Source organism: Scyliorhinus torazame, chromosome 14, assembly GCF_047496885.1.
Source record: "Scyliorhinus torazame isolate Kashiwa2021f chromosome 14, sScyTor2.1, whole genome shotgun sequence".
Taxonomy (NCBI): domain Eukaryota; kingdom Metazoa; phylum Chordata; class Chondrichthyes; order Carcharhiniformes; family Scyliorhinidae; genus Scyliorhinus; species Scyliorhinus torazame.
Window position 1 is genome coordinate 169,149,260 of NC_092720.1, and position 24,582 is coordinate 169,173,841.

The 24,582-nt window shown below is 47.2% G+C and overlaps 1 protein-coding gene across 3 annotated transcripts; it reads right to left on the reverse strand.

Annotated features, from left to right (window-relative positions):
* Positions 1-353: 353 nt before the first annotated feature.
* On the reverse strand, positions 354-24,582 carry LOC140390206 (uncharacterized). Of its 3 annotated transcripts, none has more exons than XM_072475172.1 (3): positions 24,423-24,580; positions 18,741-20,885; positions 354-2,708 (listed from the first exon to the last, which is right to left on the reverse strand). In XM_072475172.1, exons 2-3 carry the CDS (start codon positions 20,510-20,512, stop codon positions 1,751-1,753), a joined length of 2,730 nt encoding a protein of 909 aa, XP_072331273.1. In that variant the 5' UTR covers positions 20,513-20,885; positions 24,423-24,580; the 3' UTR covers positions 354-1,750. The 3 variants fall into 3 exon arrangements, with proteins under 3 accessions (XP_072331273.1, XP_072331270.1, XP_072331272.1); XM_072475169.1 differs by lacking the exon at positions 354-2,708 and adding an exon at positions 13,114-13,975 and having other exon boundaries at positions 19,249-20,885; positions 24,423-24,582; XM_072475171.1 differs by lacking the exon at positions 354-2,708 and adding an exon at positions 13,833-13,975 and having other exon boundaries at positions 19,478-20,885; positions 24,423-24,582.

Genomic DNA, 24,582 nt, shown 5'->3' on the forward strand with positions numbered 1-24,582 from the left:
AGGAATGGCTCCTTCCCTGGGTGCTTGTGCTGGTAGAGCAGAAGCAAAGACCATTCTATTCAGAATCTGATTGCCTTCTTTATCAGAATGAGAGTCAGTGAGTGACTTGTACCTGATGCTGCACTGAAAGGATGCTGAGTTTATCCAGGAGCTTCGATACATACAGATGTACTTTGCCGTTTGGCGATTAGGGTAAAGGTTCAATTGGCTTTCTTGAAACAATTGGACTGATGGTTGAAGAGGTTGGAGACAGATACTGCTGAGCCAGACAGTGCTGCACCGATCTACCATGCAGTTCAAGTGAAGTCTTGCAACACTAAAACTCAGTAGAAATTTGAGTTACACTTCTCAGATGCAATTAAGAATCTTTTATTGCCTCTACTTGATTACAATTGAGAGAAACTTAAATCTATTCTCAATAAAGTCTTGCTAGCAAAAGACTTAAAGAGAAGTAATTTATAAAACAATTTAACTTTCAAAATAATACAGAAATGGATTCTTGCTTATGGCAAAACAGCACGCACGAAGTTAGAGTGGAAAAGTGAAAATATGAAAATAAGGACAGCAAGTAGTTAGATCAAAGTACAGAGTGATCCTGGATAGAAAATGGCTGTGCGGACCCTCAGGTTTAAGGAGAATGTTATCAGTCTGAGCCATCTGTCTACACCACTATGTCATCCTAATTGGTTTGGGTGAGTTTCAAATACATTTGATTCGATGGTTAACTGTCAATCCTCAAAGTGCAACATAAGTTTTAAATGTTTCATGTTTGAATATTTGTGTATGCTATGGAATGTGATTTTGTGCTGTAATCAAGACTGGTTTTTGCTGGTTTTCTGCTGACTTTACTTTATCCATATTCTGAACAATGGTGTCTTCATTTGCTATGGTGCTTATTTCGACCTTGATCTTGATTACTGGTACAGCTCATTTCTTAATACGAAACTAACTTTGAAATCTGTTCATTAGTCCGTTCATATTGTCAGTAAAAATCTTGTTTTTAATCTCCAATTAGTTTGTGGATGTGTCAGGCTTTGAACCTCTGTTTAAGTTATGTGTTGTGTCATGACCTAAGTTTATGAATACTGAAATCCTTATTTTAAAATAGGTATTAAAGACTGGGCTTTAATATTTACATTAAAATAGCCTTTTGCCTATCAGAAAATAGTTGATTTCCTTCAAGTGCTTTGGAAGTACAGCTCCCCTGTGCAAGCACCAGAGGGTAAACAACACAGACAACATTCGGTGCAAGGGAAGCAGATGTGCCGGCTCCAAGTCCGTGCGGAGATGTTGGTGTTTGGTGAGAGAGGAGGAGTAGGTGAAACAATCCTGACACATGTCACACTGGAAGGGTTTTTCTTCCATGTGGGTTCACTGATATTCCAAGAGATCTGACAACTGTGTGAAGGCTTTATTACAGAACTCACATTGATGTGGTTTCTCCCCTGTGCATGTGAGTTGATGGACCAGAAGATAAGTTGATTGTGTGAAAGCCTTGTCACACACCTCACACCTGAATAGTTTCTCAACAGTGTGGATCTACTGGTACTTCAGGAGATCACAGGAGTGCATGGGAGCCTTGTTACCAACATCACACTTAAAAGTTTCTCCCCTGTATGACCTGGAGCTCCAGGACGGTTATAGATGTGATTAAAGCTTTATCGCAAATCTTGCACTTGAAGAGTTATTCCTGTGTGGATACATTGATGGAACAATAGTTTTGATGACCTCGAGAAGGATTGTTGCATACCTAATACATGAATGGTTTCTGTTCTGTGTGGACACGTTGGTGTTTCCGGAGGTTTGATGAGTCGGAGAATGATTTATCACACACCTCGCACGTGAATGGTTTCTCCCCAGTATGAATGCGTTGGTGTACAACGAGGGTCGATGACCGTGAGAATGATTTATCGCACACGTCACACATGAATGGATTCTCCCTGGTATGAATGCGTTGGTGTTCAAGGAGAGTTGATGACCGCAAGAATGATTTGTTGCACACACCACACATGAATGGCTTCTCCCCGGTGTGAATGCGGTGGTGTTGGAGAAGAGTCGAAGACCGTGTGAATGACTTGTTGCACACCTCGCACATGAATGGCTTCTCTCCAGTGTGAATGCGTTGGTGTACCAGGAGAGTCCACGACTGCGAAAATGATTTGTTGCACACCTCGCACTTGAATGGCTTCTCCCCAGTGTGAATGTGTTGGTGAGTCACAAGAGTTGCTAACATTGCGAAGGCTCGGTCACACACCTCACACTTGAATGGTTTTTTCCCAGTGTGAAGGTGTTGGTGTTTGCGGAGGTTTGATGGGTATGAGAATGATGCATTGCACACCTCACATAGGTATGGCTTCTTCCCAGTGTGAATGCGTTGGTGTGCATGGAGATTTGATGACTGTGAGAATGATTTACTGCACACCTTGCAAATAAATGGTTTCTCCCCTGTGTGAATGCGTTGGTGTACACGGAGGGTCGATAACTGCGCAAATGACTTATTGCACACCTGGCACATGAAGGATTTCTCCCCTGTGTGAATCCTCTGGTGTGAGAGAAGATGGGAGGATTGGGTGAAAACCATTTCACAAATCCCACACTTGAAGGGTTTTTCTCCTGTGTGAATCCGCTGATGTATTAGGAGCCTCATGGACGTCACAAATGTTTTATCACAAACTTCACACTTGAATGGTTTCACTTCCATTTGGTTGCTCTCGCGTCAACAGTTCTCCAACAGATGCATCTTGCTTATTAAATCTCACATCCCTCACATGTGAACAGCCTCTCACCTGCAGCGAAGGTTGATCGTTTTATGAGACTCAATGAATGATTGAACCTCTCACCACACTTGAAGTCCACATTTCCTCCAGCCTCACCCTCACCGATCGCCCACAACCAAAACTTCGGAAAAGCTGATTCTGATGGAAGGTTCCACACCCCTGACCAGCTTCAGATCTGATGACATGTCAAAGCTCCCCTAACCAAAGTGATTTCCAGGTGATGGTTTCACTGCCTGACCCTCTCTGTGTTGAGCAATGCTGTGAAGGGACTGGAGTGCAGTTCTTCCTTGGGTGATGGTCAAGATCTATATGCGGTGTCTATCCTCTCTGTATTCCCCGGTGTAGTATGGTGCAATCCTTCTGAAAAATAGGAAAAGGAAACATGATTTCTTCTAACTCCCTCTCCTCCTTTGTTGAAGGAGCTGACTCCTCAGTTAGAGACTGTTCCAGAATAAGTGCCATTCTGCTATTCCCCTGATAGTCCTTTCTTTTTCCTCACTGACTGCAGGGCACTGGATAGTGACCAGGAGCAGACAACGTGGCTACTTTATTTACTTCGCCCAGCCTCCATCTTGAAGGCAATGGAAAAGATGGTTAGGTAGAGTGTAAAACAGGCTATCAATTCAAGAGAAATGTTAATTCAATGGAGATTTGAAATTTCTCCCTTTGTTTTCCAAAATTATTTGAGAACAAAGGAAAATATTTCTTCAGTGCAGCTGATTGAAGGGTTCTGGTTTATCATGGGAAATTAGATACACTGCACTCACTCAGACTGCACATCCCAAATTCAGCTCTCACACACAGCACTGGGGAAAACTATCAAATCCAAGCCCAGACCTTTGGGAAAGGCTGAGGTATTTGGGTAAAATCTATAAAACCTCAATCATGGGTATCTATGATGCTGGATCAACAATCCAGAGATTGAGAGTTCAAATCCAACAACGGAAAGTTATATACATAGAATTATGAAGTAGAATCAGGCCATTCGGCCGAATTGCTCCATGCTGGTGTTGATGCTTCACACAAGCCCCCTCTCCGTCCTCTTATTCTCATCCTCTCAGCATATCCTTCTGTTCCTTTCTTCCTCATGCGCTTACCTTTTGCCCTTGAAAACATCAATGTTATTCACCTCAAACACTCCATGTTATGAAGCTGAATTTAATACATTTTAGAAATTTTGGGATAGAATGAAATGAAAACTTTCAGGTTGTTCCAAAAACCTAAATATTGTTCTTGAGGGAAGGGAACCTGCACCAACTGCCTGGTCTGGTCTACATGCGACTCCAGTCCCACACAGGGTTGACTCTGAACTGCACTCTGAAGTGGTCCAGGAAACAATGATGAACAATCGCTACAAAGTCTGATAATAAGAGGAAAGTCAGACAGATCTGGACATTCCTGGCTTTGTGTCAGAATAAGATTAAGGTGATCTCAGCCCAGTGAAATCTGTGAAGTCTCACTTACCAAGGTTCGATACAAGTACCCAAGTGAGGTGAGCTGTCCTGGTCAAGTATCAGTGATACTCACTGAATGGTATTAATCTGGAAACAACCCAGACTTCGCCCTCACCATTCCTGGGAATGTCCCATCACACTGGCAGGTGGGGAATTCCTCAATATTGACTCCATGGAGTCTCATGGCTTCAGGTCAAACAAGTTCATGGAAAACTACCACTCCCCGCCCAACTGATGAATGAGGACTTCACCATGTTAATCATCACTGGGGAAGTGGACGAAGGCTAGGTCTCTGAAAACTAGTGATCCCCTATCTGGTCAGGAATTGCAGAGACTGTTCTCCTTCACTCACCGTCTCAGTTGGTTTTCTGACCCTGCAGGAAGTGCAGCAGCTGAGGTGCTGTGCAGGGGGATGGGCAGAATGGGTGGACTCTCTGATTGACGTCCCTCAGAGAACAGCCGCCCACAAGTAACACGTCAATCCCTCTGGGCAGCCAATCACGGAGAGCAGGACGGAGCTTTCCGGCTCGGCCCCTGGATTTGCGCATGCGCCGTGGAGACCGGCCGTCACGTAACCCAGGTCAGCAACTGATGTTTGCGATCCAATGATGCCCATCCCGCGGTGTCTCGTGCTGCTGGCAGTTAGGCCGCGCGTGCGGCGTTCGGGAGTTCAAACAAGTCAAAGCGCGAGAGCCACAGCGGCTGCGGGCGGGGCTGGAGGACTGGAATTGGAGGTGCGCACCTGCAAAACCCAGCTCCTGGCAGCAGGAACACTGCCGACCCGTCCCCCATGTTTGCTGTGTAATTTGTAATAAACCAACCCTTTTATTTAATCTTATCTCGAGTTTGCTATGTAAGCTTTTCACAGAGGATTGTAACACTCCAAATTTAAAGATTTGGGAAAATCTTTATAAAGGGGAAATAAAAATACCTTTCTGTTTACAGACAAGTAGGAAGAGGAGAAATTGGGTCGGTTTAAATTAATCCCCCTCCTGTCTGTAACAAACCTCAAAAATCTCAAAGGAAACTTATTAAACTTTAAAGTGTGGCTCTGGGGGTCTCCTATGCATCGCTGCCCCTTCGTTACCCACCGACCACAAAAGGCCTCCCAACAGAGGTGGACACCATGTGCTCCCTTGCCAAGATCTGACAGCACAGTGGTGAAAGAAATGCAGATGACCCCCTTGAACACTTGCTGCCTGGACCTATGACTGGCCGCCTTGGCAAGAGCCAGGAGAAGCACAAGTGGACGTCCTCCTCTCTCCCTGCCCACCTCCGAACTAGGTAATCAGGAGTAAAAGGTTGAAGTGCAACAAAACAGGACACCATCTCAGAATAAAGGGATGATCCTTTTGCTGCACAATCAATTGCACAAAGACTAAAGTTGGGTACAACTGTGGCTTTATTACAGTCCTCCTGCTGCAGCTGGTGAAATGGCAGGGCACTGGGGATCATGCATATTTATACAGTTCTCCGTGGGCAGAGCCAGCCGGCAGGCGCTACCGGCGAACCTGTAGTGCAGGTCCTACCTTACATCTATTACAGTGGTTCACCACATTCACCCCCTGTTAAAAATGAGTCCGGCGGGGGTGACATGAAACTATATACAATTAGTGCAATTATGTACAGTGGTAGGGAAAGAAAAGTCCATGTTGACGGTCCGGAGTCTGTCAAAGGTTCAGCCGGTCCGGTGCTTTGGTGCTTCATTGGGAGTGGCGTAACGGTGGCGGCGAAGTCGATGCTGGCGGTGGTGGAAGTGGCACCGATGACGATGGTGGCGGTGCTGATGCTGGCCAGTCATCGGGGAACTTTGGGAGCGTGCAGAAGTCCTCTTCGTCCTCTTGTGCGGAAATTGGGAGGGGGTGGGGGTGCTCTGGTGGGGTCAATATTGACGGCGCAGTGGGTGATGGGGGGGCGCATTGGTCGGGGTGTGTGTTGGGGTGGAACCTGACGGTGCCAGGTCCCTGAGTGAGACTATCTTGGCGGCTGTCAGGGAACTCGACGTAGGCATATTGAGGGTTGGCGTGGAGCAGGTGAACCCTGTCCACCAAGGGGTCCGCCTTGTGGAGTCGGACGTGCCTACGGAGAAGGACCGGTCCTGGAGCAGCGAGCCAAGTCGGGAGCGACACCCCGGATGTGGACTTCCTGGGGAAGGTAAAGACACGTTCGTGGGGTGTGTTATTAGTGGCGGTGCACAATAGTGACCGGACGGAGTGTAGAGCGTCAGGGAGGACCTCCTGCCAGCGAGAGGCTGGGAGGTTCCTGGATCGTAGGGCCAGCTGGACGGCCCTCCAAACCATCCCATTCTCCCGTTCTACTTGCCCGTTTCCCCGGGGGTTGTAGCTGGTCATCCTGCTGGAGGCTATACCCCTGCTGAGCAGGAACTGACGCACCTCATCGCTCATGAATGAGGATCCCCTGTCACTGTGGATGTAGGCAGGGAAACCGAACAGAGCGAAGATGGTGCTGAGGGCCTTGATGACGGTGGCAGACGTCATATCGGGGCATGGGATGGCGAAGGGGATTCTGGAGTACTCATCGACCACACTGAGAATGTACGTGTTACGGTCGGTGGAGGGGAGGGGCCCTTTGCAATCCACGCTGAGGCGTTCAAAGGGGCGGGAAGCCTTACAGGTGTGCACGGTCTGGCTGGTAGAAGTGCGGCTTGCACTCCGCACAGACCTGTCAGTCCCTGGTGACTGTCCTTACTTCCTCGACGGAGTAGGACAGATTGCGAGCTTTGACCAGATGGTACAATTGAGTGACCCCCGGGTGACAAAGGATGTCGTGTAGGGCCCAGAGTTGGTCCACTTGTGCGCTGGCACATGTACCTCGGGAGAGGGCATCTGGGGGCTCGTTGAGTTTACCGGGGCGATACAAGATCCCTTAATTATAGGTGGAGAGCTCGATTCTCCACCGCAAGATTTTATCATTTTTGATCTTACCCCGCTGTGTGTTATTGAACATGAAGGCTACCGACCGTTGGTCTGTAAGGAGAGTGAATCTCTTACCGATAAGGTAATGCCTCCAATGCCGCACAGCTTCAATGATAGCTTGGGCCTCCTTTTCGACTGATGAGTGTCGAATTTCCGAGGCATGAAGGGTGCGGGAAAAGAATGCCACGGGTCTGCCTGCCTGGTTTAGAGTGGCGGCAAGGGCGACGCCTGAAGCGTCGCTTTCTACTTGGAAAGGCTCGTCCACTGCACGCATCCTGGCCTTGGCGATGTCTGCTCTGATGCGGGCGAAAGCATGTTATGCCTCGGCCGCAAGGGGGAATTGGGTGGACTGTATGAGTGGGCGGGCCTTCTCCGCATAGTTTGGGACCCACTGAGCGTAGTAGAAAAAGAACCCCAGGCGGCGTTTGAGGGCCTTGGGGCAGTTGGGGAGGGGAAGTTCCATGAGGGGGCGCATGCGGTCGGGGTCGGGCCCGAGAAGTCCGTTTTGGACTATATAACTGAGAATGGCTAACCGGGTAGTGCTGAACACACACTTCACTTTGTTGTAGGTCAGGTTGAGAAGAGTGGCAGTGCGGAGGAATTTATCGAGGTTGGCATTGTGGTCCTGCTGGTCATGGCCGCAGATGGTGACATTATATAAGTACGTAAAGGTGGCCCGCAAACCGTACTGGGCGACCATTCGGTCCATCTCTTTGGAAGACTGAGACCCCATTTGTGACACTGAAAGGGACCCTAAGGAAGAGGTAGAGAAGACCGTCCACCTCGAAGGCAGTGTATGGCCGGTCCGACGTCCGGATGGGGAGCTGGTGGTAGGCGGATTTCAGGTCAATTGTTGAGAAGACCCGGTACTGCACAATCTGATTGACCATATCAGATATGCGTGGGAGGGGGTACGCGTCAAGCTGCGTGTACCGATTGATGGTCTGGCTGTAGTCCACGACCATGCTGTGTTTCTCCCCAGTTTTAACCACTACCACTTGGGCTCTCCAGGGGCTGTTGCTGGCCTCGATAATACCCTCCTTAAGCAGCCGCAGGACTTCGGACCTGATGAAGGTCTTGTCCTGGGTGCTGTACCATCTGCTCTTAGTGGCAACGGGCTTGCAATCCGCAGTTAGATTGGCAAAAAGGGAGGGGGGATCGACCTTGAGGGTCGCGAGGCCGCAAACGGTAAGGGGGGTAAGGGCCCGCCGAATTTGAGGGTGAGGCTCTGGTGGTTGCACTGGAAGTCCAGGCCCAACAGGAGTGCAGCACAGAGATTAGGAAGGACATAAAGGCGGAAGTTACTAAATTCTACGCCCTGGACCATAAGGGTGATTGTACAAAAGCCTCGGATCGGGACGGAATGGGATCCGGATGCTAGGGAGATCCTTTGAATTTCAGGGTGGACCGTGAGGGAGCAGCGCCTTACCGTATCTGGGTGAATGAAGCTTTCGGTGCTCCCGGAGTCCAGCAGGCACGAGGTCGCGTGGCCGTTGATTTTAACCGTCGTCGATGCGGTGGCCAGGTTGTGCGGGCGAGATTGGTCCAACGTCATTGAAGCGAGCTGCGCATAGCCATCGGATGCTTCGGGTGGCGAGCGTGTGCGGTTCCGAGTCGGGATGTCCGGAGACCCTGTGGGGGACAAGGTGGCGGCGCCCCTGGTGTGCACATGCGGGGTCGGGACAAGATGGCGGCACCCATGGCCGAAGGAGGACAAGATGGCGGCGCCCATTGGTCGCACATGGACCCGCGAGGAGAAGATGGCGGCTCCCATTGTGCGTCTGGCATGGGGGAGGGGGCGATAGCGAGCGCGATCGCAGCGACTGCGCGGGCCTGGCACACAGCCACGAAGTGGCCCTTTTTACTGCAGGCTTTACAAACTGCAGTGCGGGCCGGGCTGTGTTGTAGGGGGTGCTTCTGCTGACCGCAGAAGTAGCAGCGGGGACCCCCGGGGTGCGCGGTTCGGCGTGCAGCGCAGGCGTATTGGGAAGGCAGGGCCCCAGCTGAGGAGGTTGTCGGCGGGGTCCAGGAGGGGCAGGAAGAAGTAGAAGGGTGGGCAGCGTGGTGGGAGGGTTATGATTGCACGTTACGGGATGCGACCGTCATGGAGAGTGCCAAGGTTTTTGTCTCCACCAGTTCGAGCGTGGCCCCTTCCAATAATTGTACTCAGAAGCGGTCCAACGCAATCCCCGTCACGAAGGCATCGCGCATGAGGACATTCGCGTGTTCGGCGGCCGTAACGGCCTGATAGTCACAGTCCCGGACGAGTGGAATTTGGGCCCGCCAGAAGTCTTCGATGGACTCACCAGGTAGTTGCGAGCGGGTGGCGAGTACATGCCCGGCGAAGAGCGTGTTTGCCTTCTGCGGGAAGTGTTCCTTAAGGATTTCCATTGCTTTTGTGTAATTCGTGGCATCTTTGATCAACGGGAACACGCTAGAGCTCAATCTGGAGTACAGGACGTTTATCTTCTGAGCCTCCGTTGGCTCGGGGTCCGCAGCCTTGACGTAGGCCTTAAAACATGCTAGCCAGTGAGTAAAGTCTTTTCTGGCGCCGGGCGAGTGCGGATCCAGCTGCAGGCGATCGGGCTTAATTCTGATATGCATTCTGTGGAAAATCTGACTGTAATAAATTGATGCACGATCAATGGCACAAAGACTAAAGTTGGGTACAACTGTGGCTTTATTACAGTCAGATTTGTGGCCTCCTGCTGCAGCTGGCGAAATGGCGGGGCACTGGAGGTCATGCATATTTATACAGTTCTCTGTGCGCGGAGCCAGCCGGCAGGAGCTACCGGCGAACCTGTAGTGCAGGTCCTACCTTACATCTCATATTACAGTGGATCACCACACCTTTAAAACAGAGATGAGAAGGAATTTTGTCAGCCAGAGGGTAGTGAATCTGTGGAACTCTTTGCCCCAGAAGGCTGTGGAGGCCAATTCACTGAGTGTCTTTAAGACAGAGATAGATAGGTTCTTGATTAATAAGGGGATCAGGGGTTATGGGGAGAAGGCAGGAGAATGGGGATGAGAAAAATATCAGCCATGATTGAATGGTGGGCAGACTCGATGGGCCAAGTGGCCTAATTCTGCTCCTATGTCTTATGGTCTATGGTCTAAAACGTAACCACATTTTTCAGAAAACTAAAAAGAATGTGGAACCTCAGGCAACTTAAATATGCAAAGTTCATGGACTCCACAAGGTCGCAAAAGGTGCAGGCCTACCAATCTTTGGGACCAGTGCATGAAACACCCTTGACTCATGATCCCCAAAGGCAAGGGGGAGGAGCTCCCTACTGGGACCTCCACCACTTGCCGGCAATAAGGCATGTTGGGCAGCCCGGTAGCACAGTGGTTAGCACTGTTGCTTCACAGTGCCAGGGTCCTAGGTTCAATTCCTGGCTTGGGTCGCTGTCTTTGCGGAGTCTGCTCGTTCTCCCTGTGCTTGCGTGGGTTTCCTCCGGGTGCTCCGGTTTCCTGCCACAAGCCCCGGAAGACGTGCTGTTAGGTGAATTGGACATTCTGAATTCTCCCTCAGTGTACCCAAACAGGCACCGGAGTGTGGCGACTAGGGGATTTTCACAGTAACTTCATTGTAGTGTTAATATAAGCCTTCTTGTGACAATAATAAAGATTATCATTATCAGAGCATGCCTGGCAAGGAGGTGAAGGGTGTGCAACAGCAGTCCATATAGGAATACCCTCTGTGCCGTGGTCAAAGGATATTTCTGTGAGGCAGCTCAGATCGTGGGATGGGGTGTCAGGGAGGATTCAGGGCCGATGTGAAATTCCATCTGTGTAGCTTGCAATGGGATGAACCTCTGAACCTCCTCCAATGCCACCACATTCTTCCTCAATTAAGGAGACCAAAATTGGACACAATACTCCAGATGTGGTCTCACCACCACCCTACACAATTGCAACAACACTTATCTACTTTTATACTCCAGTCCTTTTGCAATAAATAATAAAATTCCATTTGCCTTTTTAATTCCATGCTGTACTTGCATACTGACTTTCTGTGATTCATGAACAAATACGCCAATATCCCTCTGCTCAGTCGCATTTTAAATCTGCTTTCCTTTTGAATAATAATTTGTCTTTCTGGGCCAAAATAGATAACCTCACACTTATCCACATTAACTCCATCTGCCAAATTTTGGTCCATTCTCCTGGTCTATCTGTCCATCTGTAAACTCTTTGGGCGGGATTCTCCGCCCCGCCACACCACATTTCTGCCCCGACCGGCCGGCGGGATTCTCCGTTACGCCAGCCGGCCAATAGGGTTTCCCATTGTGGGGCAGCCCCACGCCATTGGGAAACCCCCGGGTGCTGGCATAATGGAGAATCATGCCGGTGGAGAATCCTGGCCTTCCTCTTCACTGCCTGCTTTCCCACCTATTTTAGTATCATCCGCAAATTTTGCTATGTTACACTCTGTCCCTGCTTGCAGATCATTTTTGTAGATTGTAAACAGTTGAGGTCCGTGGACTGACCCCTGCAGCACCTCGCTAGATACCGTTCGCCAGCCAGAGGAGGACCCATTTATCCCGACCCCATTTTCTGTCAGTCGGCCAATCCTCAATCCAATCTAGAACGCTACCCTCAATCCCCTGTGATCTTTCTGGATTAATCTTTTATGTGACACGTTGTCAAACGCCTTCTGGAAGTCCAGATATACACATCCACGGGTTCCCCATTATCCACCTTGCTGGATAGTCAGAGACTTTTTCCCAGGGTAGATGGGTCAATTACTCGGGGGCATAGGTTTAAGGTGCGAGGAGCAAGGTTTAGAGATGTACGAGACAGGTTTTTTTACACAGAGGGTAGTGGGTGCCTGGAACTCACTGCCGGAGGAGGTGGTGGAAGCAGGATCGATAGTGACGTTTAAGGGGCATCTTGACAAATACATGAATAGGATAGGAATAGAGGGATATGGACCCCGGAAGTGTGAAAGATTTTAGTTTAGACTGGCAGCATGGTGGGCGCAGGTTTGGAGGGCCGAAGGGCCTGTTCCTGTGCTGTACTTTTCTTTGTTCTTTGTTCTCGCACAATCTGAATTTAAAATTCTAGCATGCTGTGATCATCCCTTCCAAGCGGATCTTTAACGCCAAAACTATTTATCAACCCTTCTTCCCCCCCCCCTCCAAAAGGATCCTTAATGACAAGACTATTCATCAACCCTTCTTCGTTACATAATACAAAATCAAAAAGTCTGCTTCCTGATTGGCTCTATAACCTATTGCTCTACGAAACAATTCCTCACTCTATGAAATCCCCCTCGATTTCCTCACTAAAGTTAACACTGAGCTTCCTGAGGAACAGTGGGTTATTCCTTGGCTTCTTTCCTGACAGACTGTTAGAACAGTGCCTGAACAATCGAACTTTCATGAGTGACTGAAAGCAGAATGGTTAATCAGCAGTTCTGATTGAAGACAATCCCTTAAGAGATCCATTCTAGCTGACACCAGGGACTTTCACAGCTTCAGGAACCCAAGCACATTACAAAGACAACACTGACACCTGCAGCTCGAACCAGTTACCACTTTAAATCAAATCAAACATGCAGGCTGCTGAAGCATTCTGTACATAGTCTTGGGATTTAAGCCCCTTAAAAACTGAATCTAATACAACAAAAATATTGGCTGGAATTCTCCAGTCATCGGAATTCACTTTTCCCGCTGGCATTGCACCCTTGGTTTTGCAGTGGGGTAGGGTGGTTTCAATGTGAAATCCCATTGACAAGTGGTGGGAGGATAGAATCCCACTGCCAATGAATGGTGCGCGGCTAAGAAACGTGTGGCTATGGAAATGGAGAAACCGCCCCCTGCGTATTAGTCAGCTGTGGCTTAGTTAGCACTCTTGTCTCTGAGTCAGAAGATTGTAGGTTGAGGTCTTAGTCCAGAGTCTGGAGTACTGAGGCTGATACTCCAATGCAGTACTGAGGGATCGGATTGGATTTGTTTTATTGTCACGTGTACCGAGGTACAGTGAAAAGTATTATTCTGTGTACAGTCCAGAAAGATCATTCCATACATGAAAAAAAACATAGGACATACATAAATACACAATGTAAATACATAAACACAGGCAACAGGTGAGCATATTAAGTGCAGTACTACTCAGTAGAGAAGATGTGTGAAGAAATCAGTTCAGTCCATAAGAGGATCATTCAGGAGTCTGGTTACAGCGGGGAAGAGGCGGTTTTTGAATCTGTTCGTGCATGTTCTCAGACTTTTGTATCTCCTGCCCGATGGATGAAGTTGGAAGAGAGAATAACCCGGTAGGGGTCTTTGATTATGCTGTCCACTTTCCCAAGGCAGAGGGAGGTGTTGACACAGTCAATGGATGGGAGGTGGGTCCACGTGATGGAATGGGCTGTGTTCACGACTCTCGTAGTTTCTTACGGTCTTGGGCGAACAGTTGCCATACCAAGCTGTGTTGCAGCCAAATAGGATGCTTCCTATGGTGCATCTGTAAAATCGATAAGAGCCAACGTGGAAATGCTGAATTTCCTTAAGTTTCCTGAGCTGCTGTGCTTTCTTGGTCGTAGCGTCGACATGGATGTTCCAGGACAGATTGTTGGTGATGTGCAGAGCTAGGAATTTGAAGCTTATCAACCATCTGCACCTCGGCACAATTGATGCAGACAGGGGTGTGCACAATACTTTGCTTTCTGAAGTCAATGACCAGCTCTTTAGTTTTGCTGACATTGAGGGGTCTGCCCTCCCAAACGAAAGGATAAAATTCCATGCCAGTTTGACGTGGAAGAACGTGGGAGCTATCACTGATGTCCTGGTCAATATGGATCCTGCAATCAACATCACAAAAATGGTATAATTGGTCATTGCCATGTGTGATTTGTGAGTTTTTGCTGTGCGCAAATTAGCTGCAACGTTTGCTTACATTACAACAGTGACCATTCTTCCTGAAGTTTTAATTGGCTGTAAAAGTGCTTTTGGACATGCTGAGTTTGAGAGATGATCTATAACTACAAGTCTTTGTTTTTTTCTTCCGAAGGAAACTTTATACTTCAGGTGAACTGGAAAGTCTCACCCATGGATGGAGAAAGTATATCAGCCCAGTGACATTGATGTTGATATATTGTGTACAGTACTTATGGTAGGCTCCAGAATGTTTCAATTAATAGAAACAGATATGCTGAAAAATTAGGTAGTCCGGTTAACATAAATAATTTGTTATGATCGATAAATCTATATTTAAGAAACTTCAAAGTTGCTCTAATGCAGAGGGATCTGGGTGTCCTCGTGCATGAATGGCAGAAAACTGCAGATACAGCAGGTAATAAGGAAGGCAAATGGAATTTTGGTCTTTATAGCTAAAGGAATGGAGTACAAAAGTAGGGGAGCGTTGCTGCAATCGTACAAGGCATTGGTGAGACTGTAACTGGAGTACTGTGTACAGTTTTGGTCCCCTTATTATCATAGAATTTACAGTGCAGAAGGAGACCATTCGGCCCATCGAGTCTGCACCAGCTCTTGGAAAGAGCACCCCACCCAAGGTCAACACCTCCACCCTATCCCCATAACACAGCAACCCCACCCAACACTAAGGGCAATTTTGGACACTAAGGGCAATTTATCATGGCCAATCCACCTAACCTGCACATCTTTGGACTGTGGGAGGAAACCGGAGCACCCGGAGGAAACCCACGCACACACGGGGAGGATGTGCAGACTCCGCACAGACAGTGAGCCAAGCCGGAATCGAACCTGGGACCTTGGAGCTGTGAAGCAATTGTGCTAACCACCATGCTGCCCCTAATTTGAGTAGGGATGCAGTTGCATTGGAGGCAGTTCAGAGGAAGTTCACTAGATTGATTCCAGAGATGAGGGGTTGATCTTATTTTCTTTTTTAATAATCGTTATTGTCATAAGTAGGCTTACATTAACACTGCAATGAAGTTACTGTGAAAAGCCCCTCGTCGCCACATTCCGGCGCCTGTTCGGGTACACAGTGGGGGAAATTCAGAATGTTCAAATTACCTAATAGTACGTCTTTCAGCACTTGTGGGAGGAAACCGGAGCACCCAGAGGAAACCCACGCAGACACGGGGAGAAAGTGCAGACTCTGCACAGACAGTGACCCAAGCCGGGAATGAACCTGGGACCCTGGCATTGTGAAGCCATAGTGCTTCACCATGCTATTGTGCTGCCCATTATGAAGAGAGATTGAGTAGTTTCGGACTATGCTCTCTAGAGTTTAGAAGAATGAGAGGAGATTTAATTGAGGTATGCAAGATGAAAAAGAGGATTGACAAAGTAGACAAAGAGCAGAAGCTTCCTCTTGTGGGGCAATCTAGAATGAGAGGTCATGGTTTTAGGATAGGGTGCAGCAGATTTAAAACAAAGATTTAAAACGTCTCTCAAAGGGTCATCAATCTGTGGAATTCGTTACCCCAGAGTGTGATGAATGCTGGGTCGAGTAAATTTAAGGAGATAGACAGATTTTTAATTAGTAATGGGTTGAAGGGTTATGGAGGACTAGCAGGAAAGTGAAGTTGAGGCGGAGAGGAGATCAGCCATGATCGTATTAAATGGTGGATCGAGGAGCTGAATTACCTAACCCAGCTCCTAATTCTTATGCTCGAATGCAGAAGATTGATAAAATAAAGACAAATCTATTCAGCTGACACAAAACTAAAGCAACAATGCATTTGAAAATGACTTAAGATCTTTCTTAGAACATGAAATGAATTTTCGAAGAGTGTAAAGTGAACATATCACAATGGTAAATACATCAAGCTTTGACAGGCTGATAAACTCAGGTCTGGAGAGACTCACCCCCATTCCCTCACCATACTCCGGATAGTAGCCCTCCCAGTAAGGAGTGCAAACATCACCCATGGTATCAGTCAAACACCAGTCACCTGAAGAGGATGTCTATAATTCACATCGCCAGAGAAAGCAGGGTCCGATTCTACCCAATACCCACTTCTGAGAGCTGACTCACTTTACTAACACACCCACACTCACATCAGGGGAAACTCTCTCAGAATACTACACACAGAAGTTTCTTTAAAATCTCCGTGTTTTTGTCTGGCTCCCAATTCCCAATGATGGTCAGAAATGACACCGAAAATTAGTGACACAGGATGGAGCTCGTTACCATCATACAAACCCACCAATGGTTACAGAGATCCAATGATCACATGGGTCTATGGACCATTAACTTTCCATTCTTGGAAGACAACTTTGCCCAGATGAGTTGGACAGTTGCTTTCTAATTCCCAACTCTCTGCACTTTGACCCTCTATTCACAATGTTTCTGTTGCAGTCAATCTGGTTTAATCACTTCCTCATATCCATATTTATTCGTTAATGGTCAACCTCCCTGCTGTTGAAGTCCAAGAAGTGAAGATTTGAGTGTATGTGGTATGCAACTGGTTCAGCCATCCATTGCCAGATCTGACTGGACCACATCAAACACCAGTGGTCCTGCTTTCCTGTCAGAACTGCTCACTACACCAGGACCATTCTGAAGAGAAATGATAACTCAAAACTTTCCCCAACTTCTCTGTGTCCTTATGGAATTTAATGTCTCAGCTGTGCAGAGCTCTGTTTAGGCCAGACTTGCCCAATGTATGGTCCAAGGGCTACAATCTGGCCTGCCATGCCTTTCCATTCAGCTCTCAGACTCATTATTTAAAATAGAGATAAGTGAAAGTTTCTCTAATGAGATGCTTCTCCAAAGGCTCTTGCATTTGCTTCTGATAGACTCACGAGTGACGTAGGAGACTGCAGCAAACAGGTTTCATGCAGCCTGAGGTCTGAACACCAGTATGTCTGCTGGGCTTTCGGGGAGGGAGGAAGAGAGATTACTGAGTAGTGGAGAGAGAGCCTGCTGAAGGCAAGGCCCGCTAAATTAGTCAAGATGTTGTCTACATGATCTTCAGTAAAGCCTTTCACAAGGTCCTCCATGGCAGACTGGTACAGAAGGTGAAGTCACGCAGGATCAGAGGTGAGCTGGCAAGATGGACACAGAACTGTTTCGGCCATAGAAGACAGAGGGTATCGGTGAAAGGGTGCTTTTCTGATTGGAAGGCTGTGACTAGTGTTCCGCAGGAATCAGTGCTGGGATCTTTGCTGTTCGTAGTATATAAATGATTTGGAAGAAAATGTAGCTGGTCTGATTAGTAAGTTTGCAGATGCCACAAAGGTTGGTGGAGTTCCAGATAGTAAAGAGGGTTGTCAGAGGATACAGATCGGCTGGAAACTTAGAGGTGAAATGGCAGATGGAGTTTAATCCAGACAAATGTGAGGTAATACATTTTGGAAGGTCTAATAGAGGTGGGAATTATACAGTTTGACTTCAGGCCTCTGCAGGGGCTGGTTTAGCACAGGGCTAAAGAGCTGGCTTTGAAAGCAGACCAAGGCAGGCCAGCAGCACGGTTTAATTCCCGTACCAGCCTCCCCGAACAGGCGCCGGAATGTGGCGACTAGGGGCTTTTCATAGTAACTTAATTGAAGCCTACTTGTGACAATAAGCAATTTTATTTCATTTTTCATTTTCAAGAGGACGACACCCAGACTTGCTGGAGACAGCCCTCGACTTCAGGAATATGATCATAGTAACTATCTTCAAGAAGGGAGATAAATCATGCTGTGGAAACTATTGAGGTGTTTCCCTCTTGTACAGAGCAGGGAAAATTCTGACACACATCGTCTTGAATCCCTACTTCCTGTCCTCCCAGAGACACCGTGACATCTGTGCATAAGCAGCAGCTTCTTTACAGAGTGATGTTTTCTTTATGTTTGACGATGATTAAAGATTAAATTGGCCTTCTTGAAACGTGGACTGATAGTGGGAGAGGTTGGAGACAAGATAATGCTGAGACAGACGGTACTTTGGAAGGACAGCTCCCCTGTGTGAGCATTGAAGGATAAACAACACAGACAACTCTTTGTGTAACAGAAGCAAGAGTAGGTGAAAGAATCCTGGCACACACCATACTGGAGGGTTTGTGTTCCCTTTTGGTTCACTGATGTTCCAGGTCTGAAAATTGCAAAGGCTTTTTTTTTTTAAAACAGAACTCACATCAATAAGCTGTCTCCTGTGTGATTGCTTTGATGGACCATGCGCTGACTGTGTGAAAGTCCTGTCACAACCTCACACCTGATTGGCACCAGATCAGAGGAGTGGATGAAAGCCTTGTCATAAATATTACACCTGAAGAGTGAACCCGATGGTGCCCAGGAACGTAGAAGATGTCACAAAAACTTTATCTCAAACTTTACACTTTATAAAAAAAATCTTTATTGTCACAAGTAGGCTTACATTAACACTGCAATGAAGTTACTGTGAAAAGCCCCGAGTCGCCACATTCCAGCGCCTGTTCGGGTACACAGAGGGAGAATTCAGAATGTCCAAATTACCTAACAGCATGTCTTTCGGGACTTGTGGGAGAAAACCGGAGGAAATCCACACAAACACAGGGAGAACATGCAGATTCCATGTAGACAGTGACTCAAGCCGGGGATCGAACCTAGGACCCTGGCACTGTGAAGCAACAGTGCTAACCACTGTGCTACCGTGCCACCCATTTGAATGGTTACTCTCCTGTGTGGATCCTCTGATGGCGCAGGAGTTTTGTTGAACGTGGGAATGATTTGTCACACATCTCACACTTGAATGGCTTCTCGCCTGTGTGAACGTATTGGTGTACACTCAGGTTCGATGAGTTTGAGAATGTTTTGTTGCAGACCTTACATTTGAATGGCTTTTCCCCTGTGTGAATGCGCTGGTGTACGCGGAAGGCCGAGGACACTGAGAACGATTTGTCACACACCTTGCACGTGAATGGTTTCTCCCCCGTGTGAGTCCTCTGATGAAGCATGAGGTACGAGGACCTCGAGAATGATTTCTCACACACCTGACACGTGAATGGTTTCTCGCCTGTGTGAGTGCGTTGGTGTACACGGAGGTTCGATGACTTAATGAATGCTCTGTTGCACACCTTGCACTTGAACGGTTTCTCCCCAGTGTGAATGCGCTGGTGTGCATGGAGGGTTGATGACTGCATGAATGATTTGTTGCACACTTTGCATGTGAATGGTTTCTCACCTGTGTGAATTAATTGATGTTCGCGGAGAGCCCGTGACCGCAAGAATAGTCTGTCACACACCTCACACTTGAACGGTTTCTCCCCTGTGTGAATGCGTTGATGTGCGCGGAGAGACCATGCGTCAGAGAATGATTTGTCACACACCTCGCATCTGAATGGTTTCTGCCCTGTGTGAATTTGTTGATGTTTGCGGAGTGCTGACGACCACAAGAATGATTTTTCACACACCTTGCATGCGAATGGTTTCTCCCCTGTATGAATGCGTCGGTGTACGTGGAGAGATGATGAGTCCGAGAATGATTTGTCACACACTTCGCACGTGAACGGTTTCTCCCCGGTGTGAAGGCGTTTGTGTTTGCGGAGGGCTGATGACCACAAGAAGGATTTATCACAAACTTCGCACTTGAATGGTTTCTCCCCAGCGTGAATGCATCGGTGTCTGCGAAGGTCCAATGACACAGAGAATGATTTGTCGCACACCTCACACATGAACGGTTTCTCTCCAGTGTGAATCCGTTGGTGTGCACGGAGGGCTGACGACCACAGGAATGATTTATTGCAGACCTTGCACGTGAATGGTTTCTCCCCAGTGTGCGTGCGTTGATGTACACAGAGGGCCGATGGCCACATAAATGATTTGTTGCACACCTCACATGTGAATGGCTTTTCCCCAGTGTGAACACGCCAATGTTTCAGCAGGGTTGATGACTGCGCAAAGCCCTTGTTGCAAAGCTCACACTTGAACGGCTTCTCCCCAGTGTGAATGCGCTGGTGTCGGTGGAGGTCGGATGACTGCGAGAATGACTTGTCACACTTTTCGCATGTGAACGGTTTTTCCCCTGTGTGAATGCGTTGGTGTCTGCAGAGCGTCGTTAACTGAGAGAATGATTTCTCACACACCTCGCAAGTGAAGGGTCTCTCTCCTGTGTGAGTGCGTTGATGTACACCGAGGGCTGATGACCACAAGAATGATTTGTTGCACACCTCACATGTGAACGGTTTCTCCCCTGTGTGAATGCGCTTGTGTTCACGGAGATACGATGAGTCAGAGAATGATTTGTTGCACACCTCGCACGTGAATGGCTTTTCACCGGTGTGAACACGCCAGTGTTTCAACAGGGATGATGAGTCTGTAAAGCCCTTGTTACACACCTCACACTTGAACGGCTTCTCCTCAATGTGGATGCGTCGGTGATTCCTGAGCGTCGATGACTGTGCAAAGGCTTGATTGCATACATCACATTTAAATGGTTTCCCTTCCATGTAGCTGGTCTCGTGTTGGAGGTGGAAAACCAGATGCACCTTGCACGCTCAGAGATCTTGCAAGGTTATGGAGTCCTCCTCACACTTGAACAGCCCCTCACCTGTAGGAATGGGTGAGTGGTTCATGAGGCTCGATGAATGATTGAAGCTCTCACCACACTTGGACCCCACTCACACTTCTTTCCAGCCTCAACCTGACCGATCGCCCACAGCCAAACCTTCAGAAAGGTTGATTCTGATGGAAGGTCTGACTGTGTCTCTTCTGCAGTTATGCAGTTGTTCCTTAGGTGATGCTCAGGGTCTATCGGAGGTCTCTATCCTCTCTGTATTCTCTGCACATCAGACTGCACGGTCCTTCTGCAAGGCAATCCTTCTGTAAAACAGGAAAAAGAAACATGATTTTCTCCAATTCCCTCTTCTCTCGCTAAAGGGGCTGACTCCTCAGTTAGAGACTGTTTCACAGCGAGTGCCAGTCTGCTATTCTTCTGTGTGGGGATCAGTTGCAAATCTTTTCTACTTGCTGATATGACTGTCACACACCCTCTGTTTCACGCAGCAACACTGGATAGTGAGCAGGAGCAGACAACGTGGCTACTTTCTTTCCCCCACCTAGACCCCCATCTTCCCAGGCACTATGAGAGCAATGGAAAAGACAATCAGGTGTAGTGTAAAACAATTCACTGTGAGCTTAAATTGTGCTGATGAAAACTAGGGAATGTGTTTAATATAAAAAAGGGCTCGGAATAAATGTTAATTCATGGAGATTTTGAAATTTCTCCCCTTGTTTTCCCCAGTTTTTTCAAGAAAACACACTGGGCAGGGGGTGCTGGAAGCTAAGGAAAGTATTGCCTCAGTGCAGCTGATTGAAGGCTTCTGGGTTATCCTGGGAAATTAGATACATTGCACTCACTCAGACTGCACATCCCAAATTCAGCTCTCAGACACAGCACTGGGCAAAACAATCAAATCCAAACCCAGGCTTTTGGGAGAGGCTGAGGCCTTCAGGTAAAATCTTTAAAGAAGATATTTCAATAAATGTGTCTCCAGGTCAGCAACTGAATTGCTCTGGTGCTGGATTAACAATTCGGAGATTGAGAGTTCAAATCTAAATATGGAAAGTTACATATATAGAATTACAGAGCAGAAACAGGCCATTCGGCCCCATTGGTCCATTGTTGGTGTTTATTTTTCACACAAATCTCCTCTCATCCCTTTTCATCTCACCTATCATCATATTCTTCTGTTCATTTCTCCCTCATGTGCTTATCTAATTTCTCCTTAAAGGTTATTCACATTATTCACCTCATCTCCATGCTATGAAATTTAATTTATTACCTTTTTGAATTTGCAGAATATTATTTAAAATGCAAACATGAAAACTTGTATATCTCCTAGACTTCCAAACATTGTCCTTCAGGGAAAGGAATCTGCTACAACTGCTCAGTCCTAGATGAGGTCTACCTCATAGTCTCACACTGTGACTCCTGGTTCTGAATTTCACGCCATTGAGAAAATCCTTCCTGCATCGGCCCTGTTTAGTTCCCTCACCTAAATTAATATACATTGTGAATAGCTGGGGTCCTAGTACTGATCCCTATGGAACCCCACTAGTCACTGCCTGTCACTTGGAAAATGACCCGTTTATTCATATTCTTTGTTTCTTGTCTGCCAACCAGTTTTCTACCCATCTCAATGCACTACCCCAATCCCATACACTTTAATTTTACACACTAATTTCTTATGTGGGACCTTGTCAAAAGCCTTCTGAAAGTTCAAATAAACCATATCCACTGCCTGCCCCTCATCAACTCTCCAAGTTACATCCCTGAAGAATTTTCGAAGTAACAGGATGTAGCAGCTCCATGAACACCTCCGTTCTCAACCATATTGAAGCCCACCACAAGTGTGAAAGTCACAATTCTAAAGAGTCTTCAGCCATAAATAACGAGGGATAATCGGTCTGCGTTACAAGAATAGTCTGGGGCTTTTTCCTTGGAGCGTAGGAGGCTTAGGGGTGATCTTATAGAGGTCTTTAAAATAATGAGGAGCATAGATAAGGGAACTATTCGACATCTTTTCCCAAAGGTAGAGGAATCTAGAACTACAGGGCATAGGTTTAAGGTGAGAGGGGATACAAATGAGACCAGAGGATACATTTCTTCACACACACAGGGTGGTGAGCATCTGGTGAGCCAGGGGCAGTGATGGAGGCAGGTACAATTTTGTCTTTTAAAAAGCAGTTAACAGTTACATGGGCAGGGTGGGTATAGAGGGATATGTGCCAAATGCAGGTAAGTGGGACTAGCTTAGTGACAGAAACTGGGTGACATGGACAAGCTGGGCTGTTCCCATGCTGTAAACATCTATGACTCTATGAGGTGCTGGAAGAACTCCCCTCCAGACCACCCTACTGTCTAGAAAGCTCAAATCAGGAGTATAATGAAACACTCACCACTCTGGGGAAACATCTGCAACAACAACTGAAAAGTTCTGATACTATCAAGAACTCAGCAGTTCCCCTAATCAGAGCTGTTACCGTTAGACTCAATTGCCCATTCCCTCAATCACTAGTACACTATCCAGAGATGTTACATCACAGGAATATTCTTTCATACTGGATATTTGGTCATGAACAATAGTGTGGACATCATGGGATACAATCTGTATCAGTTATGCTCATTCATTTGCCATCTTCTCATTTGGTTTTCAGTCCCTACAGGAAATTAACAAGCTGAGGAAGAAAAGGAGAAGAGAATAGGTATTCTAGGTGAGCTCTCGGATTGTCACTGATTGACTGTGAAAGAAGTCAGAAAAACATTGACAGCTTATCCACAGTATGAGAATCACTCTACCAACCCAATCCCACAGGGGCGGGGGGTGGGGTGCAGGGCTTCCTCTTCATGCTTTGAAACTATTAGAAAATTAAAATCTATGACTGTATCGTGGATGTGGGACATTACAAAACAATTTGCTGCTTCTCCAATTGGGCAGGACTACCTTCAACTGTGCAGCACTCCCTCAGTGCTGCTCCTCTGACAGTGCATGACTCGTGGTGTCCTGCAAATATCCATATTCATTAACGGTTTATGTGGCAGGAAAGAAAACCACACCTCCAAATTTACTGACAACACAAGATGGGTGGCCATGTAAACAATGTCCATGAAAATATCAAATCACAAAGAGACATCGATAGACTAAATCAGTGGGTAAAACTATGTTAAATGAATTTCAATGTTGGCACTTTGAACTATCTTCAAGATGCACTGCAGGAACTCACCAAGGCTCCTTAGACAGCACCTTCCAAACCTACAGCTTCTACCATCTAGATGAACAAGCACAGCAGGCACATGGTAACATCGCCAACTGGAAGTTCTCTTCTCAATCACTTAACATTCTGTTTTGGAAACATCACTGTTCTTTCACTGTCACCAGGTCAAAGTCCTGGAACACCCACCCCAATAGCACTGTGGATGTTCCTACACCACAGGGACTGCAGCAGTTTAGGAAGACATCTCACCACCACCTTCTCAAGAGCAATTAGGGATGTGCAATAAATGCTGGCCTAGTCAGCGATGCCCACATCCCATAAATGAATTGTTAAAAATTCCTCAGACACTCTACGCCTCCCAGATAATTACACCTCACCTTCTCATATTCAGTAATGACCCATCAACAAAACTCAGCCTGTAAATCAGAAGGGAAATGCTTCCAATAAACACTCAATATCCAACACACAGCCAATCAAACAGCTCAGCACAAAGCACCGAGTAAACAGGTCTCTGAGCTGGATCTTCTCACACAGCTTAAGGGACATTTGCACACCTGACTGCCCACAGGATAGTCAGACTGCCTGAACATTAGTGTGGATATTGTGCAATGTAATTCTTCTAAATTCTGCTCCTTCACTCACCATCTCCTGACTTGGTTTGGAGTCCCTACAGGAAGTGAAGCAGCTGTGGTAGAGGAAGAGGAGAGAATGGGCAGAGTGGGTGGGCTCTCTGATTGACGTCTCTCACAGACAATCCAAATATTTCTGCAGGAACAGGACTTTCCTGAAGTTTGGGAAACTG

Excerpts from the sequence above, each read along its gene's own strand:
- LOC140390206 (XM_072475172.1), bottom strand. The coding sequence starts at position 20,512 with ATGGAAGGGAAACCATTTAAATGTGATGTATGCAATCAAGCCTTTGCA. Across the intron at positions 2,709-18,740 it reads CAGAGGATCCACACAGGAGA|CAACCAAATGGAAGTGAAAC; the intron begins GTAACCATTCAA and ends TTGACGCGAGAG.